Source organism: Pelodiscus sinensis, chromosome 19 (genome assembly GCF_049634645.1).
Source record: "Pelodiscus sinensis isolate JC-2024 chromosome 19, ASM4963464v1, whole genome shotgun sequence".
NCBI lineage: Eukaryota > Metazoa > Chordata > Testudines > Trionychidae > Pelodiscus > Pelodiscus sinensis.
In genome coordinates this window covers 9,448,009-9,475,222 of record NC_134729.1, presented here as the reverse complement: position 1 = coordinate 9,475,222, position 27,214 = coordinate 9,448,009, and the positions used below count along the sequence as shown (strand labels likewise).

The following is a 27,214-nucleotide window of genomic DNA, read 5'->3' as shown; positions in this document are numbered from 1 at the left end:
CGAGATGTCACAGCCGCTGCAGTCAAAGCACCGTCCCTTTTAACATCGGAGATCGGTTCCGTGGCCGGGTGGCGGTGGGGCTGCGAGGACGGGGGGCCACAGAGAGTGGGGCTGCGACTGTGCGTCTTGGCTCATGGCGGCTGCTCCTAATGTGGCTGCAACAAAAGGCCTCAGGCCTTACAGTGCTGGCTGTTCCCAGCTCTGCCTGCACCAGGCCCAGCTCTTGTGGCCCTGACTTCTGCCCATCTCATGCCCGTCTCTGCCCATGCCATGCCCAGCTGTGCCGGCTCCATGCCCGTCTCTGCCCATGCCATGCCCAGCTGTGCCAGCCCCATGCCCGGCCCCATGCCCATCTCTGCCCATGCCGTGCCCAGCTGTGCCGGCCCCATGCCCGGCCCCATGCCCGTCTCTGCCCATGCCGTGCCCAGCTGTGCCGGCCCCATGCCCGTCTCTGCCCATGCCATGCCCAGCTGTGCCAGCCCCATGCCCACCTCTGCCCATGCCGTGCCCAGCTGTGCCGGCCCCATGCCCGTCTCTGCCCATGCCGTGCCCAGCTGTGCCGGCCCCATGCCCGGCCCCATGCCCATCTCTGCCCATGCCGTGCCCAGCTGTGCCGGCCCCATGCCCGGCCCCATGCCCGTCTCTGCCCATGCCGTGCCCAGCTGTGCCGGCCCCATGCCCGTCTCTGCCCATGCCGTGCCCAGCTGTGCCGGCCCCATGCCCGTCTCTGCCCATGCCGTGCCCAGCTGTGCCGGCCCCATGCCCGTCTCTGCCCATGCCGTGCCCAGCTGTGCCGGCCCCATGCCCGTCTCTGCCCATGCCGTGCCCAGCTGTGCCGGCCCCATGCCCGTCTCTGCCCATGCCGTGCCCAGCTGTGCCGGCCCCATGCCCGTCTCTGCCCATGCCGTGCCCAGCTGTGCCGGCCCCATGCCCGTCTCTGCCCATGCCGTGCCCAACTGTGCCGGCCCCATGCCCGTCTCTGCCCATGCCGTGCCCAGCTGTGCCGGCCCCATGCCCGTCTCTGCCCATGCCGTGCCCAGCTGTGCCGGCCCCACACCACTTCCACCCCCCCCATGTCCAAGCTGCTCCATGTTGCGCTATGGGAGTCCATTCTGCCACACGGTTCTGGCTGACTCAAGGGCCGGGAATGTGTCACGGGGCCTTTCCCCTCTAGGGGGTCGCACAGAACCCACCACATCTTAAACCCTGCGACCTCCTTCCTGGCCACTTTGCAGCCAGCCTCTGCCTGGTCCGGTTCCCACTGGAGGATGCTGAGCAGCCCAGGCCCCTGGTGTGCCGGACACTGCCCAAACCCCAGCTGAAATCGGGGCCCGCTCCCCACCTTCAGCAGGAGAGAGTCTCCCGTGTTCTTAGCGGGGGAGGAGGGCAGCTTGGTGACCCCACCAACCCACGTGTGCTGTGCCAGCCCCAGCCTGGCCTGGCAGGTTCATAGCAGGAGCACCCCAGGGCCCAAGGCTTTGTCTAGAGGGGCCGTTGGTCTGTGAGGGGGGGTGCTGGGCTAGAGGGGCCCTTGGTCTGTGGGGGGGGTGCTGGGGTAGAGGGGCCGTTGGTCTGTGACAGGGGGTGCTGGGCTAGAGGGGCCGTTGGTCTGTGAGGGGGGGCGCTGGGCTAGAGGGGCCGTTGGTCTGTGACGGGGGGTGCTGGGGTAGAGGGGCCGTTGGTCTGTGACGGGGGGTGCTGGGCTAGAGGGGCCCTTGGTCTGTGAGGGGGGGTGCTGGGGTAGAGGGGCCGTTGGCCTGTGACGGGGGGCGCTAGGGTAGAGGGGCCGTTGGTCTGTGACGGGGGGTGCTGGGCTAGAGGGGCCGTTGGTCTGTGATGGGGGGCGCTGGGGTAGAGGGGCCGTTGGCCTGTGACGGGGGGCGCTGGGGTAGAGGGGCCGTTGGCCTGTGACGGGGGGCGCTGGGGTAGAGGGGCCGTTGGCCTGTGACGGGGGGCGCTGGGGTAGAGGGGCCGTTGGCCTGTGACGGGGGGCGCTGGGCTAGAGGGGCCGTTGGCCTGTGAGGGGGGGTGCTGGGCTAGAGGGGCCGTTGGCCTGTGAGGGGGGGTGCTGGGCTAGAGGGGCCGTTGGCCTGTGAGGGGGGTGCTGGGCTAGAGGGGCCGTTGGCCTGTGACGGGGGGTGCTGGGCTAGAGGGGCCGTTGGCCTGTGAGGGGGGGTGCTGGGCTAGAGGGGCCGTTGGCCTGTGACGGGGGGTGCTGGGCTAGAGGGGCCGTTGGCCTGTGACGGGGGGTGCTGGGCTAGAGGGGCCGTTGGCCTGTGAGGGGGGGTGCTGGGCTAGAGGGGCCGTTGGCCTGTGACGGGGGGCGCTGGGCTAGAGGGGCCGTTGGCCTGTGAGGGGGGGTGCTGGGCTAGAGGGGCCGTTGGCCTGTGACGGGGGGCGCTGGGCTAGAGGGGCCGTTGGCCTGTGAGGGGGGGTGCTGGGCTAGAGGGGCCGTTGGCCTGTGAGGGGGGGTGCTGGGCTAGAGGGGCCGTTGGCCTGTGACGGGGGGCGCTGGGCTAGAGGGGCCGTTGGCCTGTGAGGGGGGTGCTGGGCTAGAGGGGCCGTTGGCCTGTGAGGGGGGGTGCTGGGCTAGAGGGGCCGTTGGCCTGTGACGGGGGGCGCTGGGCTAGAGGGGCCGTTGGCCTGTGACGGGGGGCGCTGGGCTAGAGGGGCCGTTGGCCTGTGAGGGGGGGTGCTGGGCTAGAGGGGCCGTTGGTCTGTGATGGGGGGTGCTGGGCTAGAGGGGCCGTTGGCCTGTGACGGGGGGCGCTGGGCTAGAGGGGCCGTTGGCCTGTGACGGGGGGCGCTGGGCTAGAGGGGCCGTTGGCCTGTGAGGGGGGGTGCTGGGCTAGAGGGGCCGTTGGTCTGTGATGGGGGGTGCTGGGCTAGAGGGGCCGTTGGCCTGCGACGGGGCAGAGCTCAGCACTGTGAGCAGAGGGGCGGTGGTTCCAGGGCAGTTGTTATGACCTGGCCTGTTACGATAGGCACATTGGTCTTGGGCCTCTCAGCCCCTGCAGGGCATCTGAGCCCCCCTCCAGCTGGGTGCGGGTGGGGCCGGGGCTGGGTTCTCATGCAGGGATCTCTGGTGCTGGAGCACAGCTGGGGGTCCCCGGGGCTGTTGGTCCCAGCTCTCGGCACAGGGCAATTTGCACTAAGGCCCCATCACTTAGCAGGGCTGAGCACCGGGCGAGGGAGGTGCAGGGCTCTGACCCTGTGGGCAACATGCCTGGGGTCAGGGGGTCCATGAGTCTGACAAGGCGGCGCCAAGACTCTGGCAGGCCCTCGAGACAGAAGAGGGTCTCACAGGCCTGGCTGCCAAGGGGGCTGTGGGCCCCCGGCTCCTGTTTGGGGCAAAGCCGTCCCCATGGAGGCAGCGGGTGATTCGGGCAGTGGGTGGCACCGGGATCCTGGTGCCCAGCCTGTGCCCAGGGCAGCGCCATGGGGATCGGTGTGATGGCTAGTAGCAGGCCTGGGGCATGGTGGGGCTGCACGGAGCCAGTGCCGGGCAGGGGCTCACTTCCAGGCGGTGCAATTCCTGCCCCTCCCTCGCTCAAGCAGCCCTGGTAGGCTGCATCAGTCCCCAGGCTGGGCTGTCGCGCTTTCCCACGGGGCAGCGCCCAGGGTCCCGTCACTTCACTGCTGCAGCACCGGAGCTCGGGGAGCCGAGTGCCATGGCAAAGGGCAGGGGCAAGCGGGCAGGAGGCGTGTGGCTCTGCCAGCCCCTCAGGGTGCACTGCCCAGCTCTCAGCCCCCCGGGGACAGCTCAGCCATGGGGCACGTCAGGATCAGAGTGAGGCACTTCCAACTGCATGGCAGCCCCCAACCCTGGCTCTAGGCAGGGCTCCCGGTTCTAGCCCCGCCAGCTGGGAGCGAGGCTGCCCACCAGTGGCAGGGGCACATCGCCCCAAGGATGTGATCAGCCACCTACCATGCTGGCACTGCCCAGCTGGGGCCCAGATCCCATGGGGGTCTCTCCCCCTGCAGCGAAATTTGCCCCGCTGTCCCACCACAGCCTGGGCTGGGCCCTCAGCACCTGTGAGCTCCTGCCCTGAGCCCCCGGCAGGGCCACCAAGTATCCTGCAAATCAGTCCAGCCGGGAGACCGAGGGGCCGGGCTGGTACCTGCGGGAATGAGCGGGGCTGTGCTGGCACGTCCCACAGGGGGTCTGAATTCAGGGGCCCTCTGACTGAGCTGGGGGGTCCTGGCCATGTGGACCTCCTGAGGGCTCTCCCAGCCCTGGGATTCCATGGGCCACTTCGAAGCGCAGAGAAATGGCCCGTCCCCCTGCTCCCTGCGGGATGAATAGCTTGGGCCAGGCCCCGCCCGTGTACATCAGCCTGGCTCCACTGGGGTCAGTGGGGCCCGATCCCCCGGTCTGGAGTGGTGCTGTGAGCCCTCAGCCCCCTGGCCGGTGCACGCTGGCTCCCAGGCCTGTGGGCTGAGCCTCCCGGTGGCACCATCACCCAGCCCTCCTGCCGTGGCTGCTCCGCCATTCGCCGCTCCCCCCCAGCCACCTCCCCCCCAACAGATCCCACTGGCTGCTCCGCCATTCGCCGCTCCCCCCCAGCCCTCCCCACAGATCCCACTGGCTGTTCCGCCATTCGCCGCTCCCCCCAGCCACCTCCCTCCCCCCCCCAACAGATCCCACTGGCTGCTCCGCCATTCGCCGCTCCCCCTGGCCACCTCCCTCCCCCCAGATCCCACTGGCTGCTCCACTATTCGCCGCTCCCCCCCGGCCCTCCCCCCAGATCCCACTGGCTGTTCCGCCATTCGCTGCTCCCCAGCCGTCACTCCCCCTCTGCCCACAGATTGGCTGGGCCTTGAACTCATGGTGCCCAGCCTGAGTGGCCTTGGACATTGGGCTGCCGGAGAGCCTGTGCTCTTTGCCCCCATCCGTCTGGCTGGGCCACCTCCCACCCCACGCTCTGTGGAGATGGAAGAGGCTGGTCCACCGTGAACCCCTCTCCCAGCCACAATCCACCAGGGCTTGGAGCAGAGCTGACCCTCCCTGCCCCCTGCTCGCCGCGCATTCCTTGGCCCTTCCCGGTCTGAGGCCGAGAGCCAGGACAGGAACATCCCACCATGCGCATCCTCATTGCTGGGCGCCGGGGGTCAGACGCCTGCTGCTGCCAGGCCACCCGCCAGGCCAGCCACTCCCACTGAGAGCAGGGAGGTGGGACTCGCTGGCTCATGCGCCCACCCCCTCAGGGCACTGGAGACGTCCCAGGGGCTTTGCAATAAGGTGGGCCTGCGCAGTGATGGCAGAAGCAGGCACGGGGCACAGCCCAGGTGCGGAGGGCACCAGGACATGCTCGCCGCGGGCCTGGCTCGGCGCAAGGCAGTGCTGCCTTTGGCTTGCTGGAGTGGGAGGCCCCTGGGCCCGATGTGCCAAGGGATTTAGGCGCCTCTTTGAAATCAATAGGCCTTGGCGGCCTAAGTCTGGCCCCTGGGCCTTTCTGTGTTCTGAGAAATATGCAAACAACTAGATCCCTAGGGTGGAGATTTCCCAGGTGGTGCAAACTCTGCTGTGCCAGGGCCGGCCACCGTCCAGCTGCCATGGAGCAGTCTGGCCCAGGGAACAGAGCAGTTGCCTGGGACTCCGGATTCTAATCCCAGCCGGGCTACTGACATCCTGGGCCAGTCACAGTGCTGTTCCATTCCTCAGTTTCCCCATCTGTAAAGGCGAGCAATGCTATTGGCCTCCTTTGTTAAACCCGTCCTGGGCTGCCCGGCCATCTCTCCCATGCAGGCCTGCGCTGGATTATTTGCATTTGTAATATCCTAACACAGCGCAGCCCTTCTCAAATGGATTAAAACCTCCCTGCTCGGTCCCAGCCAGTGATTGCGAATGGGGCACAGTGTCGCCTGGCGGGGCTCTGGGCTCAGCCCTTGCTCCTCAGTCTCTCTGGCTGGAGCTGGGAGGAAATGTGAGACCCAGGCCAGTGACTCTGCAGCTGAGCAGGCTGCGGGGTGGAGACACGGCGGAGGCCAGGTTGGTCTCCCAGTGCTCCGGTGCTGCTCCGTAAGCTGGGCTTGTGACCGATATGTCTTTTAATACAGCCGGTGCAAGGTCATGCATCTCGGAGAGGGAATGTAGGTCACAATTCAAGGCTGGGGAAGCAGACAGGATGGAAGGGTCATGGAGGGAGCCAGCTGCCTAGGAGCCGTGGTGAGAGGGCTAATGCCATCCTGCTGCGGATAAGCGGGGGGATCTCAGTAGCGGAGGGGGGAGGATACGGCACTGGTGTGACCATCACTGGCCCCGGGGGGCAAGGCAGCCGTGCTGGCATTGGGCTGCGCTGGCATTGGGCTGCGCTGGCGTTGGGCTTTAAGGACAGGTGAGCTCTCCAGCAGCACAGGGAACCCGCCTCCCACCCCGAGGGCAGACATGCACAGACGCTCCCTCAGACGTAGCATTGGGTACACGGGCTTCGGCCGGTCTTGCCACGTTGCCCGGAGGGAGGAGAGGGGATTTACAACCTGGAGCAGCATCGTTACCTGACGTGGGTCTGCAGTGTAGACCCGGCCTCAGGCCGCACGGCCAAAGGAGGGGGGCGAACGGGCAAGGGCTCAGCCTTGGGAATGCCTGGGAGCCGGCCCTGGTGCGGATGGTTATGGAACCAGGCCATTCCGTTTCTCCAAGAGAAGGCTCAGAGGCGACCAGCCCCCAGGCTCCAGGCCCCTCGAGGGAGAGGAGCATGAGGGCAGCCCCGGGCCCTGCAATCTGGCAGGAAAAGGTGGAACATGATTTGAAGCTAGAGGCTGAAGCAAACCAGCAGGCCATGGTGCCGGGAAAGAGCCAGGGGAGCAGCTGGCCCAGGGATTCTCCTTCACCTCGAGACTGGGCCATTTGCAAACCTCCACTGCTCTCCAGCAGAAGCTCTGGGCTCGGTGCAGCAATCCCTGAGCCAGGCTCTGGCCTGTGGGATGCTGAAGGTCCAGCTGGACGGGGAGACTGAAGAAAGAGAAACCTCCGCAAATGCTGCTTGACCCACCGGCTGTCACTGTTCTCCGGGCTTTGTCGCGAGTCTTGGGATGTTCAGTGCAGCTCTGGAGCAGGGAGCGTATCAGAGCCCGAGCTTTCATTCACAAATGATAAAGGCAGTGTCTTGAAAAAGAGCCTTGAAGAGCTCAAAGCCCAGCAGGAAAGAAACCTGAACCCACCAGCGGTTCTTTGGAAGCCCTTGTGGCGCCCAATTGTCACCGATTCCAAGGCCAGGAGAAACCACTGCGTAGTCTGCCTCTGGGCACAGCACCGGCCCTGGGACCTGCCTGCCCACCAGAACACACCGTGGCCGTCTCTCACTCGCACTGTTACCAAATGGTGCCTTGTTTTGCATCTCAGCTCGTCTGTTTCTGTGAGCCCAGGGCTGGCCATCTCTAGCGGTGGGCGAGCACAGCTGGATACTAAAATCCCAGTCCGACGGTGACGCCCACTTACCGCTCCTGAAAGGAACCCGGAGATGGCTCCGGCTCCAGGCCATGTGCCAAAGCGAATCCCGGCGTTGGGAAATGCACAGCAGCCGACTCACATGTCCAGCTCTGGAGCATCTACACTAGGGATGTAATAGTGTAGTCCATTAACCGATGAACTGATGAGCACAAGCATGTAGGTTAATGCTACAGACTGCATGCATTCCCTCCGTCCACTCGTCAGTACATTAGTTAGCAGACTGGCCAGCACCCCAGCTCAGTCCAGGCTTGCAACGGGTCCAGGACCAACCCTCCCACCCCCTCCGCCCCGTGTCAGAGAATCTGCCCCGAGGTTCCAGCCATCACAGAGGAAGGCACTGCTAGCTAGTGGTTAGAGCAGGCAGGTTCCAGCTGCAAGTCACTGCCTGGCTCGCCCGGTTACTTCCCTGATCTCTTCCAGCAGTTGCCACATATCTAGGCGTGACTAAGGCATCTGGCCCCCAGGATTAGGTGCCACGGATGCGCCATGCAGAGGGCAGAGCAAAGCGATGTGCTGGGACCCCTCCCTGCTGCCAGGGTAGAGCCGAGCAGGGATGTAACCCGTTGCCTGCCGGAGCCCTTCCTCCAAAGGGGGTTCTCTGAGATCCTTTTGCTTTAAGCTGCTCTCCCCTCACAGCCACTGCTGGCCCCAGGGCCCCGTGCAGGCGGCTGGAGGAGCTGCCGTTGGCATGAGCCATCCCACCAGGGCCCTTTGCCCGCCCAGCAATTATGGCTCCACATATGCTGCCAGGAAACCGCCTGGCCCCTGCTCTCCTGGGCTACCCTCCGCACACCCTGCAGTTACACTGGGAGCTGCTCCCCTCCCCCCTACTCCCCCGTCTAGCGCTGCGCAGGGGATGGGGGTGGTAGGAAGAGAGCAGGAGCCACATCTGGCCACGTCCGAGTACAGGCGCTCACCAGCCCGTAGCCAAGCACTGGCCTTTGGGATGCTAAGGTCCCTGGCAGGGGCTGGGCATCACTGTGAAGTCTTGGTAGCTAGTCAGGGTCACCCGCGGTCCAGCCAGACACCTAGACATCCCAGGCCATGAGCCCAGCAGGTAGGGACGTGGGCGTGGCCTGTGGCCTGGCCCCGTGAGACCTGCTGGGCCCAAGCCACAGTTCAGTGAGGCCTGGTCCTCCTCAGCAGCCGGGGGTCGGCAGTGCTATAGGGCAGGGCACTGGCTGGGCAGAGGCTGGATTAGCCACCCACACACACCACTGAGTGCTGATGGGGAGGGGTCTGTGCCCAGCTGAGGCCTTCACCCTGTGCCAGGGAAAGGGCACAGAGCCTGCTTGCTTTGCCCTGGGAGGCAGGGGCAGGGTGCTGGGAAGAGGCCGAGCTCTGGGGTGGGATGGGGGGACCTGCAGCTGCTGTCCAGGCTTTGAGATGAGGCCCACGAGGCTGTGACCCCACAACTCGGGGCAGGCTGGGGGGCTCCCAGCTGGGCTGTCGGGGATTGCGCTGGTGGCTGAGGTTTGGGCCAGGGGAGGGAGATCAGAGGCCCTGAGGATCTGAAGCCTTGTGGGAGGGGTGGGGCGAGTTGCTGCTAGGAGGGGTCAAGCCCCCCATCAGGCCTTGGGCTGGTCCCTGCTGGAGTCCCATGTGGGCCTGTGAGTGCCCCCTAGTGCAGAGGGGCAGGCCGCACTGGAGCGGAAGGTAGGGCCTGGCTCCAGGGAGTGCTGCAGAAGAGACATTACCAGGGGAGGGGCAGGGCCCACAGCAGGAAGGTTCAGGGGTGTATCTCCCCCACACTCCATCTCACACACACCCCTTCCCTTGCAGTCGGTGTCCCCGGAGCAGGAAGGCTTCTTCAACCTGCTGACCCACGTGCAGGGCGGGCGCATGGACGAGCAGCGCTGCAACGTCCAGATTGTGCACAAAAGCAGCGCTGACCCGGAGAAGCGTGAGTCCTGGGGGCGGGCAGCTCTTGGGTTTAGCGCCACGGGTCCCATCCCCACGCCTACCCACGCAGGGGGTGGGAAAGTGGCCTCAGCAAGGATGGCTCATCACTAGGCGGTGGGTAGCAGCGGAGGCAGCCTGTGGAACTCCCTGCTGCCAGAAAGTGAGAAGTCCAGTCCTGAGGCTGGATTGGAGCTCGGAAGCTTTATCCCACAAAGAGTGTTTGTGGTTCTGCCAGGCTGGGGCTGGGCTTGCAGGCAGGCAAGGAGCTGCCAGCCCCGTGAGCACCGTGGCGGAAGGGCCAGGTGCATTCTGGGAGGTTTACAGTCCCTCTGTGGGTGGGACTGGAGGGGCATGGTCAGTGCTGTTGTGGGGGTAGGTGGGATGCAGGAAGGGAGGGGGCCATGGCCCTCCAGGGAAGGGTCAAGGCCTCCTGTGGGAGTGGCCCGGCCTTTGGCTCATGCCTGCGTTTGTGGTGCCTGCAGAAGACAGCCCGAGCCCCCCGCCGGAGATGGACAATTTCCTGGACATGCTGGCGCAGACGCAGAGCCGGCGGATGGACGACCAGCGCGTCAGCTTCAGCTACCTCCCTGGCTTCCAGAACACCGACCGCCACGCCGCCAGCAAGCCAGCCTCCGGGCCAGCCAAGGTGAGGCCCTGCGGCTCTCGCTGTGCTCTGTGGCCAGGTGCCGGAGCGTGCGCCCGGCCAGCGTAGCCATGAGCGGGGCGGAGGGGCTCAGGGCATTGCCGTTGGGTGTGGCCGTGTGAGGAACTCCCTGGGGGCGACATCTGACGAGCGCAGTCCCAGGGGCGTCCAGGAGAGGGCAGTGGCGGGTGTTGGAGTGAGAAGGCGGGGGGGGCACATGGCGAGGGTGGGGCAGCCTCGTGGAGCAGGGGGAGGCCCTGCAGAACTGAACTGAGGCTTCACTACTCACGACTAAGGCCCCCATCGCCTGTGGGGCTAGCCCCTGGGCCAGGCCACCTAGAGAACCAGGCTCTGCTGCTCACCAGTGCCGGGAGCCCACCCAGGCTGGGAGAGCCCGTCACTCCTCCTACCCCCATCTGTGCACCCCCAGCACAAGGGCTCCCCTCCGCCCCATTCGGCAATGCAGTGACAGAAAGGACCCAGCGCCCTGGCAGTGGGGCCGGATCCAAAGCCCGGCAGAGGGGAGGCAGTGGCATAGGGCCCATGGGCACCATCGGGGAAAGTAGCTGGCAGATGCCCCCCCCATTCCAACTCACTCCCCCCTCAGCGCCCCCCACGTGGGCTGCCTGTGTCTCTCCGCCTCCCTCCCCCCACTCACCCAATTAGAAACCAGCCCAGGTACCGCAGCAGCCATTAGCAGCCCACCAATGACTAACCCTCAAAGCTGATTGGCTGATGTGGCGCACACAAAGGGCTCCTGGCACAGCCGCAGGTGTGTGTGTCGGGGGCTCCTTCACCAGCAGCGCAATTGGCTGAATCCCCCTGGAGCGGCCACACCCCAGGCCCCCTCCCGAGTGACAGGCAACCCCTGCAAGATGGGCAGATACTGGCCCATAGTGCCCCTCCCCAGGTCTCCATGTTCACTCAGGCCCATTTGGTGCCCCAGGGCTGCTGTGTGCCCACAATGAGCCGGAGCTTTGCAGCCCCTCTGCTGGAGAAGCCCCCGCCCAAGGCCGTCTGCGCTGTCTGTTAGCCAGCTTGCCCACTGGCCGGCTGCCAGGGGCGCTAGCTCCACTTTGCAGATGGGGAAACTGAGTCACGGAGAGCAACAGGATCTGGCTGAAAGTCAGAGTGATTCAGTAAGTCAGCCAGGGCTAGACCCCAGCGGTCCTGGCTCCCAGCCCCCCTGCTGTAACCCAACCCCTCCCAGAGCTGGGGTTAGAGCCCAGGATACCTGCCCCCTTCCCAGGCCCTGCTGCAGCTGGTCCACTCAGAGGGAGCGGGGCTGGTCAGTGGCTGCGAAGGGAGGGGGGAGTTGATGCCAGCATGGGGGCAGAGAGCCCGTCCCCTGGCATTTCAGTCAGTGTCTGGCGCCAGCTGGTGGTGACTGGCTGCAGTGAGATGCCTCAGGGCAGCAGCTGGCTGTGACATTCCCGGAGGGACAGAGGACAGAACCTGCCTCTCAGCGCCTCCCCCGTCCCTTCCTTAACCCCTGGCCTGGCTCAGCGCGAGGGGCCCAGGCTGCAGTGAGTCTGGCAGGCCAAACATGGGAACCCCCCGTCAGGGATCTGCCCCTTGGCCAGCTGGCAAACCCGCCCCCTCCCCTGGCTGTCTTGTGGCTTCTGTACCAGCCCTTTGCCCCATGTCCTGAGAGAGTCACTCTCCATCCCTGTTCTCTGCCCAGGTCATGGCCCTGTGTCCGGCTTGTGACTAATAGCTGACCCCCCCCCCCCCCCCCGCACCCCTTGTCCGTGTCAGGATGTGAATTAACACAACTAACACTCTCTCTCTCTCTCTCTCTCTGGTTCTCTCTCATGTGCCTGGCTGGAGTTTCATCGGGGGTGGGGGGGCTTGCTGGCTGCGCTGGGGGGGTGCTGGCTGCGCTGGGGGGGTGCTGGCTGCACTGGGGGGTGCTGGCTGCGCTGGTGAGGGAGTACTGACTGAGCCCATCTCTGCCATGTATCCACATGAGGCTTCTCCAGAATGCACAAGCTGGTGCAGTGCCCAGGGATGGGCTTAGACCATGAGGTCACCAGGAACTGGGGTCACTGGTGGCCACTGCACACTGAAGAAGTAGAGGGCAGTAGCCATGCTCTCTGGCGGAGGGGGTGGGAGCTGCACTCACATGTTTGGTGGCAAGAGCACCCCTGGGCTGGGGGAGAGCGTGGGGTACGGGAAGGAGGGGCTGTAAGAGGAGCAGTCGAGCAAGACAAGGAAAGCAGGTGTCCACACTGCAGCTGGCCTGGGGCTCCATCTGCAGAGCCTGAGGGGAGCTCTAGACTAGCAGTCCAGCCAGTGGGGTCTGGCCCAGCAGCTGCGGTGTCCCTAGTAAGAGAACCTCCCCAGGGCAGACGCGCTCCAATCCCAATGCCGGGGGGCGAGGGACTGGGGCTGCCCCCAAACTGCTTGACCCGCGTGCGCTGGACCCTGGGCAGCCGGGAGTGCCGGCGGGAGACCTCTCCACAGGGGCAGCTGCACACATCACACATGGAGGGACTGAGGCTTTATTGACAGACGTGGGGACTCTGCCCTGGGAAGCTGGGACCCTGGGAAAGATTTGGGGAGGGTGAATGAACATGAACCCCCAGTGTGGCCCATAGAGCTAATGGGAGCCTGGGCTGGGCCAACAGGGGACGCTCATGCAGGAGCGGAGAGGTTATTTTACCACTGGTGCCACCGTGGCTGGAATCCTGGGTCCAGTGCTGGGGCCCACAGGTGAGGAGGCCAAGAGCCCCGCGGACAATGGCTGGGTTAGAAACCTGCCTCCTAGTGACAGACTCCCAGGTGGACGGGTCACTTGACGACTGTCTGCAGGGCTGAGCGGCACTGCACGGTTAGGTGAACGCGGGGACACTAACTCTATCAGTGTCCACACTATGGCCAGAAACCGACCTCCACCTCCACGGGAGGCTTATGTCAGGGTAGTTCCAGCCACGCAGGGGCTGTGTCCCCGTGGTGTTACTGCGGGGCTGACGGCTGCCTTGGCACTCTCACAGCTCCTGCTGCTGTGAAACTGGCAAGAAAACTGGGCTGCCAGAGCCAGGCTGCCTCCCGGCAAGGAGGGGGCGGGAGCTGCATGGAGCTCCCGGTTCTCATCCCCCCACGCTGCCCCTCTTCAGCTGGTGGTAGCGCTCTGGGTGAGGATGCACTCTCAGGGAGAGCAGTGCGGCCACCAGCCACCGCACAGCAGTCGGCTTAGGGCCAACACACCCTAAGTACCTGCCTGGGGAACCCTGTTTAACCCCGGGCTCTTCACTCTGCAGAGAAATGTCTAACACCACCCCGCGGATGGGACACATTCAGAAATACGGCATCCGTCTGTCCCAGGGAGGGGGAGGAACCACTGGAACAATCTCCCAGGATTCCCTAGCAGTGCATGGGCCATTTTTCAATCAAGACCAAATGTTTTTCATGCAGGAAGGCACATAGTGCAGTCCCAGGCAGGCAGTGCAGTGCCAGGGTCACGCAGGAAGGCAGGCAGTGCAGTGGCAGGGTCACACAGGAAGGCACAAAGTGCAGTGCCAGGATCACACAGGAAGGCAGGCAGTGCAGTGGCAGGGTCACACAGGAAGGCACACAGTGCAGTGCCAGGGTCACACAGGAAGGCACACAGTGCAGTGGCAGGGTTACGCAGGAAGGCACACAGTGCAGTGCCAGGGTCACACAGGAAGGCAGGCAGTGCAGTGGCAGGGTCACACAGGAAGGCACACAGTGCAGTGCCAGGGTCACACAGGAAGGCAGGCAGTGCAGTGGCAGGGTCACGCAGGAAGGCAGGCAGTGCAGTGGCAGGGTCACACAGGAAGGCACACAGTGCAGTGCCAGGGTCACACAGGAAGGCAGGCAGTGCAGTGCCAGGCATGCAGTGCAGTGGCAGGGTCACACAGGAAGGCACACAGTGCAGTGCCAGGGTCACACAGGAAGGCAGGCAGTGCAGTGCCAGGGTCACACAGGAAGGCAGGCAGTGCAGTGGCAGGGTCACACAGGAAGGCACACAGTGCAGTGGCAGGGTCACACAGGAAGGCAGGCAGTGCAGTGGCAGGGTCACACAGGAAGGCACACAGTGCAGTGGCAGGGTCACACAGGAAGGCAGGCAGTGCAGTGGCAGGGTCACACAGGAAGGCACACAGTGCAGTGCCAGGGTCACACAGGAAGGCAGGCAGTGCAGTGCCAGGGTCACGCAGGAAGGCAGGCAGTGCAGTGGCAGGGTCACACAGGAAGGCAGGCAGTGCAGTGGCAGGGTCACACAGGAAGGCACACAGTGCAGTGGCAGGGTCACACAGGAAGGCAGGCAGTGCAGTGGCAGGGTCACACAGGAAGGCACACAGTGCAGTGCCAGGGTCACACAGGAAGGCAGGCAGTGCAGTGCCAGGGTCACGCAGGAAGGCAGGCAGTGCAGTGGCAGGGTCACACAGGAAGGCATACAGTGCAGTGCCAGGGTCACACAGGAAGGCAGGCAGTGCAGTGGCAGGGTCACGCAGGAAGGCATACAGTGCAGTGCCAGGGTCACACAGGAAGGCAGGCAGTGCAGTGGCAGGGTCACACAGGAAGGCACACAGTGCAGTGCCAGGGTCACACAGGAAGGCAGGCAGTGCAGTGCCAGGGTCACACAGGAAGGCAGGCAGTGCAGTGGCAGGGTCACACAGGAAGGCACACAGTGCAGTGGCAGGGTCACACAGGAAGGCAGGCAGTGCAGTGGCAGGGTCACACAGGAAGGCACACAGTGCAGTGCCAGGGTCACACAGGAAGGCAGGCAGTGCAGTGCCAGGGTCACACAGGAAGGCAGGCAGTGCAGTGCCAGGGTCACACAGGAAGGCACACAGTGCAGTGGCAGGGTCACACAGGAAGGCACACAGTGCAGTGGCAGGGTCACACAGGAAGGCAGGCAGTGCAGTGGCAGGGTCACACAGGAAGGCACACAGTGCAGTGCCAGGGTCACACAGGAAGGCACACAGTGCAGTGCCAGGCACACAGTGCAGTGCCAGGGTCACACAGGAAGGCACACAGTGCAGTGCCAGACACACAGTGCAGTGGCAGGGTCACACTGGCCCTTCTGGCCTTAGAGCTCACAGATCCTAGCGGGGGCAGATGCCCTGTCTGTGAACAGATGCGACCTGGGGGGATGTATCAGAGGGGGATATGCTCAGCGGGGGAGGGCACTCAGTGCTGATCCAGTGCCTGTCTCTGGGAAGAAGCTCCACACGCGCGTGTCCTGGAGAGCTTGGGCAGCTCCCGGGAGCTCGACAGGGCCCGTCCTCGCCCCGCCTCCCAACGCCGTCTCTTCCTCTTTGCAGAAGTGAGCGCCCCGTGGTGGGGGGAGGAGCCGACGTGCCTGACGGCCGCACAAGCACCCATGCCCTGCAGCACCTGCCCTGCCCTCTGTACAGCCCCAGCGCCCCAATAAAGGCCTGGTTGGTTTCCCACTAGTCTGTGTCCGTTTCGGGGCGCCCGAGGACCACTGTGTGCTGCAGCAGGGCCAGGAAGCCTGGGGGAGGGGGAGGAACAGGACTCAGCAAGGCCATGCCTGGGGGTCGTGGCGCTGGCGGGAAACAGGGCCCGAGTGCAGGAGGGAGCAGACAGTGCTGGACGCGCCCAGTGAGCCATGGGCAGGGGATCCTGGCCTAGCACCAGAGGCATGGGCTGGAATCCTATCCACGTGCACACCCGGGAGCACATGCCCAGGGCACACACACGGGAATCGGTGCAGTGGACTCGCACACACTCAGGAGGCATCAGTGCGCGCACACACACACGTGAGGAACATGCTCAGGGCGCACACACAGGAGGTATCAATGCAGTGGGCTCTTGCACACAAGGCACACCGGAGGTATCAATGCACACACACACATGTGAGGTACACACACTGTGCATACACATGCACATGAGGAACACACACAGAGGAGATATCAGTGCGCACACGTGAGGTATCAGTGCAGTGGGCTCTCCCACATGGGCACACACGTGAGGAACACACACAGAGGAGATACCAGTGCACACACGTGAGGTATCAGTGCAGTCGGCTCTCCCACAGGCACACACACGTGAGGTACACACACAGAGGAGATATCAGTGCACACACGTGAGGTATCAGTGCAGTCGGCTCTCCCACATGGGCACACACGTGAGGAACACACACAGAGGAGATACCAGTGCACACACGTGAGGTATCAGTGCAGTCGGCTCTCCCACAGGCACACACACGTGAGGTACACACACAGAGGAGATATCAGTGCACACGTGAGGTATCAGTGCAGAGGGCTCTCCCACATGCGCACACGTGAGGTACACACACAGAGGAGATATCAGTGCACACATGTGAGGTATCAGTGCAGTGGGCTCTCCCACATGGGCACACACGTGAGGTACACACACAGAGGAGATATCAGTGCACACATGTGAGGTATCAGTGCAGTGGGCTCTCCCACAGGCACGCACACGTGAGGTACACACACAGAGGAGATATCAGTGCACACGTGAGGTATCAGTGCAGAGGGCTCTCCCACATGGGCACACACGTGAGGTACACACACAGAGGAGATATCAGTGCACACGTGAGGTATCAGTGCAGTCGGCTCTCCCACATGGGCACACACGTGAGGTACACACACAGAGGAGATATCAGTGCACACACGTGACGTATCAGTGCAGAGGGCTCTCCCACATGGGCACACACGTGAGGTACACACACAGAGGAGATATCAGTGCACACATGTGAGGTATCAGTGCAGTCGGCTCTTCCACATGGGCACACACGTGAGGTACACACACAGAGGAGATATCAGTGCACACACGTGAGGTATCAGTACAGTGGGCTCTCCCACATGGGCACACACGTGAGGTACACACACAGAGGAGATATCAGTGCACACACGTGAGGTATCAGTGCAGAGGGCTCTCCCACATGGGCACACACGTGAGGTACACACACAGAGGAGATATCAGTGCACACACGTGAGGTATCAGTGCAGTCGGCTCTCCCACATGGGCACACACGTGAGGTACACACACAGAAGAGATATCAGTGCACACACGTGAGGTATCAGTGCAGTCGGCTCTCCCACATGGGCACACACGTGAGGTACACACACAGAGGAGATATCAGTGCACACACGTGAGGTATCAGTGCAGTCAGCTCTCCCACATGGGCACACACGTGACGTACACACACAGAGGAGATATCAGTGCACACACGTGAGGTATCAGTACAGTGGGCTCTCCCACATGGGCACACACGTGAGGTACACACACAGAGGAGATATCAGTGCACACGTGAGGTATCAGTGCAGTGGGCTCTCCCACATGGGCACACACATGAGGTACACACACAGAGGAGATATCAGTGCACACACGTGAGGTATCAGTGCAGTGGGCTCTCCCACATGGGCACACACATGAGGTACACACACAGAGGAGATATCAGTGCACACACGTGAGGTATCAGTGCAGTCGGCTCTTCCACATGGGCACACACATGAGGTACACACACAGAGGAGATATCAGTGCACACACGTGAGGTATCAGTGCAGTCGGCTCTCCCACATGGGCACACACGTGAGGTACACACACAGAGGAGATATCAGTGCACACACGTGAGGTATCAGTGCAGTCGGCTCTCCCACATGGGCACACACGTGAGGTACACACACAGAGGAGATATCAGTGCACACACGTGAGGTATCAGTGCAGTCGGCTCTTCCACATGGGCACACACGTGAGGTACACACACAGAGGAGATATCAGTGCACACACGTGAGGTATCAGTACAGTGGGCTCTCCCACATGGGCACACACGTGAGGTACACACACAGAGGAGATATCAGTGCACACGTGAGGTATCAGTGCAGTGGGCTCTCCCACATGGGCACACACGTGAGGTACACACACAGAGGAGATATCAGTGCACACACGTGAGGTATCAGTGCAGTGGGCTCTCCCACATGGGCACACACATGAGGTACACACACAAAGGAGATATCAGTGCACACACGTGAGGTATCAGTGCAGTCGGCTCTTCCACATGGGCACACACGTGAGGTACACACACAGAGGAGATATCAGTGCACACACGTGAGGTATCAGTGCAGTCGGCTCTCCCACATGGGCACACACGTGAGGTACACACACAGAGGAGATATCAGTGCACACACGTGAGGTATCAGTGCAGTCGGCTCTCCCACATGGGCACACACGTGAGGTACACACACAGGTCTCGCCCCCAGAGGGGAATCACTGCAGGGAGATAACGCGCATGGATGTTATTAGCGCAGGGGGAGCAAACCAAAACACACGTCCAGGGAGATCACATCGGAGGGCGCATGCGCTCCATGTGGTGTTAGCACAGGGGGATCCTACACACGCGTGGGGTCTCACACCCCAGCAGTAAGGGCACGGGGGTCAGGCTCAGCACTGTGACGTGCCCCCCGGGGGAACCAGGGGTCCGAGGGACTCCCGCACCGTGAGGGAGCCTGGCTGGGTTTGCTCGGTTCCACCAGCCTCAGGCGCCCCGTGCACGGCCCTCCCAGGCCTCGCTCCTCCTGTCCCGGTAGCAGCAGGCATCGTGCTCCGCAGGGACCAGCTGGGCTCAGGCTGGGCGCAGAGCCCTGCACCAGGGCAAACCACAGCGGGGTCACAGGGAGCGGGGACTGCAGGACGCTGGGGAAGCTGTTGGAACAAAGGGTTCAAGTAAGAGCCATCTAGTGCCAGCAGGTGACTGATGAGGCAGCCCCAGGCTGCTCCAGGGGCTCTTCGCCCCAGTTTCTCGTGAGCTGGAGCCCAGCTTGTCCACCTGGGGGTTCCTCTGGGCTCTGATCTAGTTCCAAGAGTTCAGTGTCTGACCCCTCAGCAGGAGCCCCCGGCTGGGTTTGTTCTGTCCTGCAGCCCCTGCCTGGCATTTTGCTCCACCTGTCCGTGGACGCCATTGTGCACTGGACAATAGCCAGTCGGCAGTGACGCCCAGTGAGAGACGAGTGTCTCTCCTTGCTGCCTGGCAGGGCCGCCCTGGGGCCCTCCTCTCAGAGCCTGGCTTCCCTCTCCGCCCAATTGCCGGGAGATGGTCAGAGGTCCTCACGGCCTGCCCCAAGCTGCTTCTCGTAGTGACCAGTGCGACACACAGAGACAAGCGTTGGCAGATCCGGGGTATCCCTGTACCCTGCCTACTCCTGTGCACTCTGCCCATTGGCATGGGCTCTCTCTCTCTCACACACACACACACACACACACACACACACACACACATGGACACGGGGCAGCATCAGCACCAGGAGATCGCACACACACACGGAAGTAAATCCCAGTAGGGTCACACACATACGTTTATGGGGAACGAGTACAGGGACATGGCTCCCTCTCACCCCCACCCCCGAGGATGTAAGCACAGGTAGAAAACACACTCCTGGGAAATCGCACACACACAGAGGGACATGTAACCACCACACGTGCACCCTGTGGGAGTGAGCGCATCGGTACACCAGTGGTCTCCAACCTTTTTAACCACAAGATCACTCTTTCAATTGTAGTGCAATGTAAGATCTACCCCCAATCCAAATACCCTGGCCCGGCTTCCTTCACCCCTTCTCTGAGGCCCCGCCCCTGCTCTGCGCCTTCTTCGAGGCCTCACCCTGCTCACTCCATCCCCCTCCCTCCCCGAATCGCATTCACTTTCACCAGGCTGGGGTAGGGGGTTGGGGTGCAGGCTCTGGTCTTGGGCCGAGGGGTTTGGAGTGTGGGAGGGGATGCCCTGAAGGTAGCACATGGGAATTACACACACACAGGTGAGGTGCAGTGCAGATCACACACACATACAGGCATTAGTGTCAGGAGTCCAACCCACGTAAATGCGCACACACATGCACGAGCAGTATTAACATATGAGGACCACAGAGAGAGGGGGGGTATAAGCTGAAAGATCTCTTGTCCCTTATTTCATAGAGGGATAAGGGCTCTTTCAGAAAAGGCTTTATTTTCCGCAAGATCAGCGTCTAGATTGGCGCTTTTTTCCGACAAAGCTCTGTGCAGAAAAAAAGCGGCAGCCATTTTTATGCTAATGAAGCGGGGGAGATTTAAATCCCCGCTTCATTAGTAATTGTGATACGTCTAATTTACATCCCTTGTACGAAAAAGTAAAGTCTAGACATAACCCAGGGGTATTAGTGTAACGAGATCACACATGCAGAAACACACTGGGGACCACACAAAGTCCCCTGGATGCACTTGGAGATACAAGCACAGAGGAATCACAGATGGGTACTAGTGCAGGAAGATCACACTTATACACAGGGACATATGTGTTGTGAGATCACGCCCAGGGGATCTAAAGGCAGGGGAACTCACACGATCACAGCATGATACAAGGGCCCAGGAATTGAACATGGGGAGCACACACACAGGCAGTAAGGTGCAGGGGCATCTCACGCACACACACAAATGGGGGACGAAGGGGCAGAGGGTGACTCACATGCAGGTGGTTCCCACACACACAGTGCTGCTGTAGCAGGGGATCAGACACGTGGGATAGAATCACAGGAAGATCTCACACACGGTTTTTGCGCAGGAGGCTCGCACTTACACTCAGGGCTCTAAGCCCAGGGACACCTCTCGCTGTCTCTCTCTCTCTCACACACACAGGGTCGGCTGGAGCCATGCATGTGCGGCGCACAGCACATGCGCAGCCCCGCCCCCCAGCGCGCTGCGCACCTTACAGCTACAGTCGGGCACGCGGCACCTGATGGCAGCTCTAAGGGGCACCGCATGGCTCCCAGCCCCAGGCACATGGCGCCTGATGGCAGCTCTAAAGGGCGCTGCATGGCCCCTGGCCCCGGGAGTGCAGTGCCTGATTGCAGCTGTAAGCTAGCCCCCCTCCTCCTTAGTCCGGCCCTGCACACACACACACAGGCTGTGTCTACACTGCACCCCTTTTCCGGAAAAGAGATGCAGATTAGACACATCGGAATAGCAAAATCCGCAGGGGATTTAAATATCCCCCGTGGCATTTGCATTAACATGGCCGCCGCTTTTTTCCGGCTTGGGGATAAGCCGGAGAAAAGCGCCAGTCTAGACGTGATTCTCCGGAAAATAAGCCCTTTTCCGGAGGATCTCTTATTCCTACTTGCCAGCTGTCTACACTGGCCGCTTGCTTTTCCAGAAAAGCAATGACGATCTACTGTAAAATTGTCAGTGTTTTTCCAGAAAAACTATGCTGCTCCCGTTCGGGCAAAAGTCCTTTTCCAGAAAAACTGTTCCAGAAAAGGACCAGTGTAGACAGCACAGTAGTCTTTTCCGCAAAAAAAGCCCCGATCGCGAAAATGACGATCGGGGCTTTTTTCCGGAAAAGCGCGTCTACATTGGCCACGGACGCTTTTCCGGAAAAAGTGCTTGTCCGGAGAAGCATCCTGCCAATGTAGATGCGCTTTTTCCGGAAATACTTATAACGGAAAACTGTTCCGTTTTAAGCATTTACGGAAAAGGGTGCCAGTATAGACGTAGCCAAAGAGGGTATAAGTGCAGTGAGATATCAGAGCAGAGGGATCTCACACGTGCACACACACATGACAGTATGAGAGTAGAGGGAACCCTCTTTCTCTCACACACACACACTTGGACGTATAAGAGCAGAAGGAACACACACACACACACACACACACACACACAAAACGTGCTGGTCCTCTGCCCCTGGCCTGACCAGGCCAGCTGGGTTGCTCTGCCAGAAATGGCCTGTTCCCCCTCCCACCTCTGGCCGTGCCTCCTACGGTCAGACCCCTTCGCTGGGCCAGCCTTGTGCTCTGGAATCCGCTCCTGCTCCGAAGCGCTGCCCAGGCTGTGCCGCACTCTGTGAAGCTGTTATGCCAATTGTTTAATGATCTACTGTGTACAGGGACGAATCATCTGTGTGTAAGGAGAGGCACCAGCTAGTGGGTGACACGCCTGAGGCAGCAGAGGCCGGGGCAGAGGGGAAGGGAGGAGGCATGCTAGGTGTCCGTGAGAACCTGGCAGTGGGGAAGATGGGTGTTGGAGGTGGGGTCTGGCCGGAAGTGAGCTGGGGGGCCTGTCTGGCAGGGTGAAAGCTGGGTGCCCCATGGGGGTGTCAAGCAGAGAGGTTGGCCCAGGGGTGGAAGCATTGTAGGGTGCTCTGGCAATGCCAGCAGTGCCAGTCAGCACATGGGGATGTGGGCAGGGCTGCCGTGTGTGCAGAGGACACGAGGCAGCTGCTGAGGGCTGTAATGCCCTCCTGCACTAGGCACCATGGGACCCAGGCAGGGTCTGGCTCGGTGAGAGGGAAAACAGGGCCCCGGGGCCCCCTGCCCCCAAAGACCCATGCTAGGGGGTTTGCAGGGTGCAGGTGGGGGCAACTCCTCAGTTCTCTGCCTCTCCCACCCCAGCTGCCTGCCCCTTGGGGCATTGCCTGACCCTTTCCCATGGTTAATAGGACTGGTGTTGATCGCCCAGGGATCAGGAGGCCGTCAGGTGCTTGTCCCAGAATCAGGCTACACGGAACTGAGCCTATGGGCTGGGCACTTGCAGGGACAGGCCCACTGAGGGCAAAGCCTTAGAGCTTTCTTTCAAATCCGGGCCAAAGCCAGAGGCAGGACAGAAAACGTGGTGCTGGGGGATCTGGCGGTGAGAGACCAAGGCCTAACCCAGCCTGCCAGATGGACCTGCCCCTCCAGGCCAGCTTACAGCTCTCATGCCCCTGCTCCTGCGCCTGCCATTTGCTGTCAGGTTTCTACTCCTGCCCCAGGGCAAGTGGAGCGTAGTGCCCTGAGACTGCCAGACAGTCTATGCCAAAGGCTGCAGGCCGACTAGACGGGACTGCACTTGGGGGAACCTGCTTGGGCAAATGCGGAACCCCTAACAACAGTCTTATATAGGGAGCTGAAAAAGTAGACCACTGAGTGTGAGTGCGGGGATTTATACAGACCACGGAGAGTGAGTGTGGGGATTTATACAGACCACGGAGAGTGTGTGTGGGGATTTATACAGACCACTGAGTGTGAGTGCGGGGATTTATACAGACCACGGAGAGTGAGTGTGGGGATTTATACAGACCACTGAGCGTGAGTGCGGGGATTTATACAGACCACGGAGAGTGAGTGCGGGGATTTATACAGACCACGGAGAGTGAGTGTGGGGATTTATACAGACCACGGAGAGTGAGTGCAGGGATTTATATAGACCACGGAAAGTGAGTGCGGGGATTTATACAGACCACGGAGAGTGAGTGCAGGGATTTATATAGACCACGGAGAGTGAGTGCGGGGATTTATACAGACCACTGAGCGTGAGTGCGGGGATTTATACAGACCACGGAGAGTGAGTGCGGGGATTTATACAGACCACGGAGAGTGAGTGCGGGGATTTACGGCGGTATGTAACAGCCGATCGCACCACTGACTGCGCGCAGCGCTGAGTAGTGACATCATCATCCCCACTCTCTGGCTAAGCTGGCATTACATAGGGACACTTACCGGGGCAAACACAAATGAAAATTGTTTTCAATAAAATTCATAAATGCTTAAATATTATTTTTTTTAAATCATAAAATGTTATTGCAATGGAATTTTCTCGCGGAACTCTTCTTTTCACTTTGCGGAACCCCGGGGTTGCATGGGACTCCATTTGGGAAACACTTCTTAGTGTAAGTGCTTAGCTACACATCTCGTTACACTCCCGCTTACCCACACTCTTGACCCAGCCCTGGAGCAGGGGTGGTCCCAAACAGCATGTAGGCTAATCCAGGATCTCAGCCAGTCCCCAGTGCCCAGGGAGGAGCTTGGCCCAAGCATGGAGGCTAGTTGGGGAGAGCCAGGCTGGGTACATGTTCTCCAACTGTTTGCAACAGCTCCCTGCAAAGAAGGTGCCTCATTCACACACATGCCAACAACAACCAGGTGTCTGCCAAGTCTGCAGGCTGCTCAAGCAACACGTGTCAGGCTGTGTAACAGCGCCCCCCAGTGGCTCCTGCCCTGCCGTTGTTGTGGTGGAGCAGCCCTTGGCACCAAGGTGGCACAGACATGCTGCTGGGGAATCAGCTCGTTTCAGCCCCAGAGCGCCCTCCTCCTGCTGGTTTCTCCACTGCTGTTACCTGTTTGTTCTCCCCCACCTCATCTCAGGACCCATGTCCCTCCCAGTCCTCTCAGGGTCCGGCTCTGTGGCTGTGGCCCTGCACTCTGGGGTCCTCCCGTCCCAGGGAACCCCACCCACCGTGCCTCAATGACCGCTCCTCGACACCTAGCCCCTGCCTCAGGGGCCAACTGCAGTCTGCCATGGCCACTCTTCATTGGCAGGGGGCTACCTCTGCTTCCCTGCAGCCCTAGTGCCCTCAAGCCCTGTGGCAGGCCCTGTAGCCCAGGAGGAGGGGCTGGCCTGAGCTCCCCAGCCCTGCTCAGTCTCAGGTGCCCTCTCTGGCCTACTTGCAGTCAGGTCCCTCCTGCTCCACAGCTGCAGCCAGAGCATCTCTTTCCTACCTCACCAGGAGCCTCTAGTTATGCAAACCCAGCTGGGCCCGAATTATCTGCAGCCCCACCTGCGGCTGCCTCCCACCCAGCTCTCGCCACTGGTTCTAACCCTGGTAGGGCCGTGCGGGGCAGAGGCCCATCCCACATGCTCACGTGTCTTTCTAGGACCAACCACGGTTCAGGCTTATAGGACAAACCCCAGGTCCTTGGTCTGAGTACCGAGTCATTGAGGTTCAGAGCATCAGTAACGGCCCTCGTTAGCACATGCAGAGCTGTGAGCAGAGCCGCACTTCATAACGCTAACGTCACACACAGGACTGAGCCATGGCGGACTGGGAGACGCCCGTTCAGCACATTGTAACATTCAGATCGATGGGTTACATGAATGGTTTTGCATAAACCCTAAGTCATGCATATTCATATCCGTAAGCCAATGTCCACCATGCGGGATGGGAGGGGGGCAGTACATATCTTATAGCCTGGGATGCAGCTGCAACTGCCAAGCACCTCAGAGTCTAACCCCTAGTCTTACGAATCGCCATCAAGCAAAGCAACATGCCAGTGACCTGATCTGGTCTCCATCTATGAGCTAGTCAGTTCCTAGCACATGCCCGCAGCATGGATAAGAGCTGGCATCTGCCCCGGCTGCAGGCCCCCCCATGTCATGGGATAGGCCTCCAGGGCAGGGATCAGGTGGCGCAATCAAGCTGAGTGGGGATGGTGTGAGGGGGTGGGCGTAGGCCTGCTGCACAGGGGATGGTGTGTGTGCAGTGTAGGCCTACAAAGAGGGGATGACGCGTGGAGGGAGAACTTAGGTCTGCTAGGTGAGGACACTGCGGGGTGGTGTAGGCCTGCTGGAGGGAATGGTTGTGGGGGAGGGGAGAAGAAGGCCTATGAGGAAGGGATGGTGTATGGGGGGGGTGTAAGCCTATGTAGAAGGGATGTGTGTGGGGGTGTAGGCCTATGGGGAGGGAACGGTGTGTGGGGTGGGTGTAGGCCTATGGAGAAGCAATGGTGTGTAGAGGTGGGTGTAGGCCTATGGGGAGGGGACAGGGTGTGGGGGTGCGTGTAGGCCTATGGGAAGGGGATGGTATGTGTGGGGGGGTGTAGGCCTATGGGGAGGGGACGATGTGCAGGGGTGGGTGTAGGTCTATGGGGAGGGGACGATGTGCAGGGGTGGGTGTAGGCCTATGGGGAGGGGACGGTGTGTGAGGGTGGGTGTAGGCCTATGGGGAGGGGACGATGTGCAGGGGTAGGTGTAGGCCTATGGGGAGGGGACGGTGTGTGAGGGTGGGTGTAGGCCTATGGGGAGGGGACGGTGTGCATGGTAGACCTGCTGGGCAGGGATTGGGAAGTGGAACTGGGCCTGCTCAGTGGGGATGACGTGTGTGGGGTGACTGGACAGGCATTGGGGGCACCACTGACATTTCTGTTTGCCCCTGCAGGAGGGCGAGGAGCCGACCCGTCCGGAAGCCCCTCCTGTCATGGTGTCTCCAGATGCACCCATTGTCCCCACAGATGACTACTTCTCCCTGATCAACCGTATCCATGGGCGCCAGTTGGACAGCACCAGTGCCAAGCCCAAGAGCCCCCCATCCAGCGCTAGCCAGACCTAGCTCCCTGGACCCACAACTCCCTCAGATCCAGTGTCCGGGACCCCCAACCTCCCTCAGCCCCAGTGTCTGGGACCCCACAACCTATCCCAGACCCAGCATCTGGGACGGCCCAAACCCTCAGATCCCACATTTGAGCCACCCTAGACCTAGCACCCCCACTCTCCCCAGTGTCCCCTGCTCCCTACACTTGCCAGTGCACCAAGAACCTCTTTGCTGTTTATGCTCCGTGACCCCCACCTCCCAACATGCAATAAAAGGAGCTTTCGTAAGAGCAGGTGTGTGCCGGGCACTCACTGTGGGGCATCGCGGGGGAGGGGATGGCTGTACTAGGTCTAGGGGAGCTTCCTGAGTGCTTGGTCTGGGTGGGACTGGGGATCCCCAGGACACCAAAGCTTGCAAAGGTGATGTCAGCGCAGCCTGAACAGAGAACAAATGAGAACCAAACCACCCTGGCAGGAGTCACTTACGGCAGAGGGGGTCTTGGGGCTCTGGTCCCGGGTCTCCAGCATGGAGGGGGACAGAAAGGGCAGAGCTGGGGCTAGCCTTCCAGACATGGAGCTCCACCTGCCACCCAAGCCTCTTGTGCAGGATTTTTAAGACACACTTGGAACTGAAGCAAGGGAGAAGCACAACTGCCTCAGCTCTATGATTCTATGAGTACAAAAGTGCTGCCCCCCCCCCCAAACTCCAGCCCCACCCCCAGCAATGCAGGTTGGCTCTGTGAGAGCAGGTGGAGCATTGCATGCTGGGACCTGGAGTTTGCCCAGGCCATGCTCTGCAACCTGCTCCATTTCTTACACCACCTGGCGCCACGGGCGGCAGGTTTGTATAATTTTTGGTGGTGCCCAGAATGGGTCTAGTCCCCCCCGCCCCCGCCCCTCCGCCCACTCACCCGCTCTGTAAGCTGAGATATATTTTATTAAATAATGTAAAAATGGACTGGAAACCGTAAGTGTTTAACAGTTTCCCTTTATTGCACAATATCACTATTGTAAGAAAAAATTATTTAACTAAGAATATCAACGTTATTAATACTCTTTCGAATATGGAAACAACCAAGCACTCTTTGATCAATAACCCTCAAAAGCAAATGATTTCTAAAATTAAAACAAATATAGCCCCTTCTTTTGCAATGTTCTTCAGGGCTACGTCT

General features: G+C 61.3%; 1 protein-coding gene across 3 annotated transcripts in view; it reads left to right on the top strand.

Moving 5' to 3' along the window:
* PCP2 (Purkinje cell protein 2) overlaps window positions 1-26,290 on the top strand; it is a 36,400-nt gene extending 10,110 nt beyond the window's left edge. For 2 of the 3 annotated variants that reach the window (XM_025183039.2, XM_025183040.2), the window contains 3 exons: window positions 9,236-9,356; window positions 9,838-10,001; window positions 25,891-26,290. In XM_025183039.2, coding sequence (XP_025038824.2) covers window positions 9,236-9,356; window positions 9,838-10,001; window positions 25,891-26,061 — 456 coding nt within the window. In that variant the 3' untranslated portion in view covers window positions 26,062-26,290. Of the gene's footprint in view, window positions 1-9,235; window positions 9,357-9,837; window positions 10,002-15,289; window positions 15,407-25,890 lie in introns of those variants that run through there. The other variant, XM_014571963.3, reaches the window with a different exon arrangement.
* Window positions 26,291-27,214: the final 924 nt, after the last annotated feature.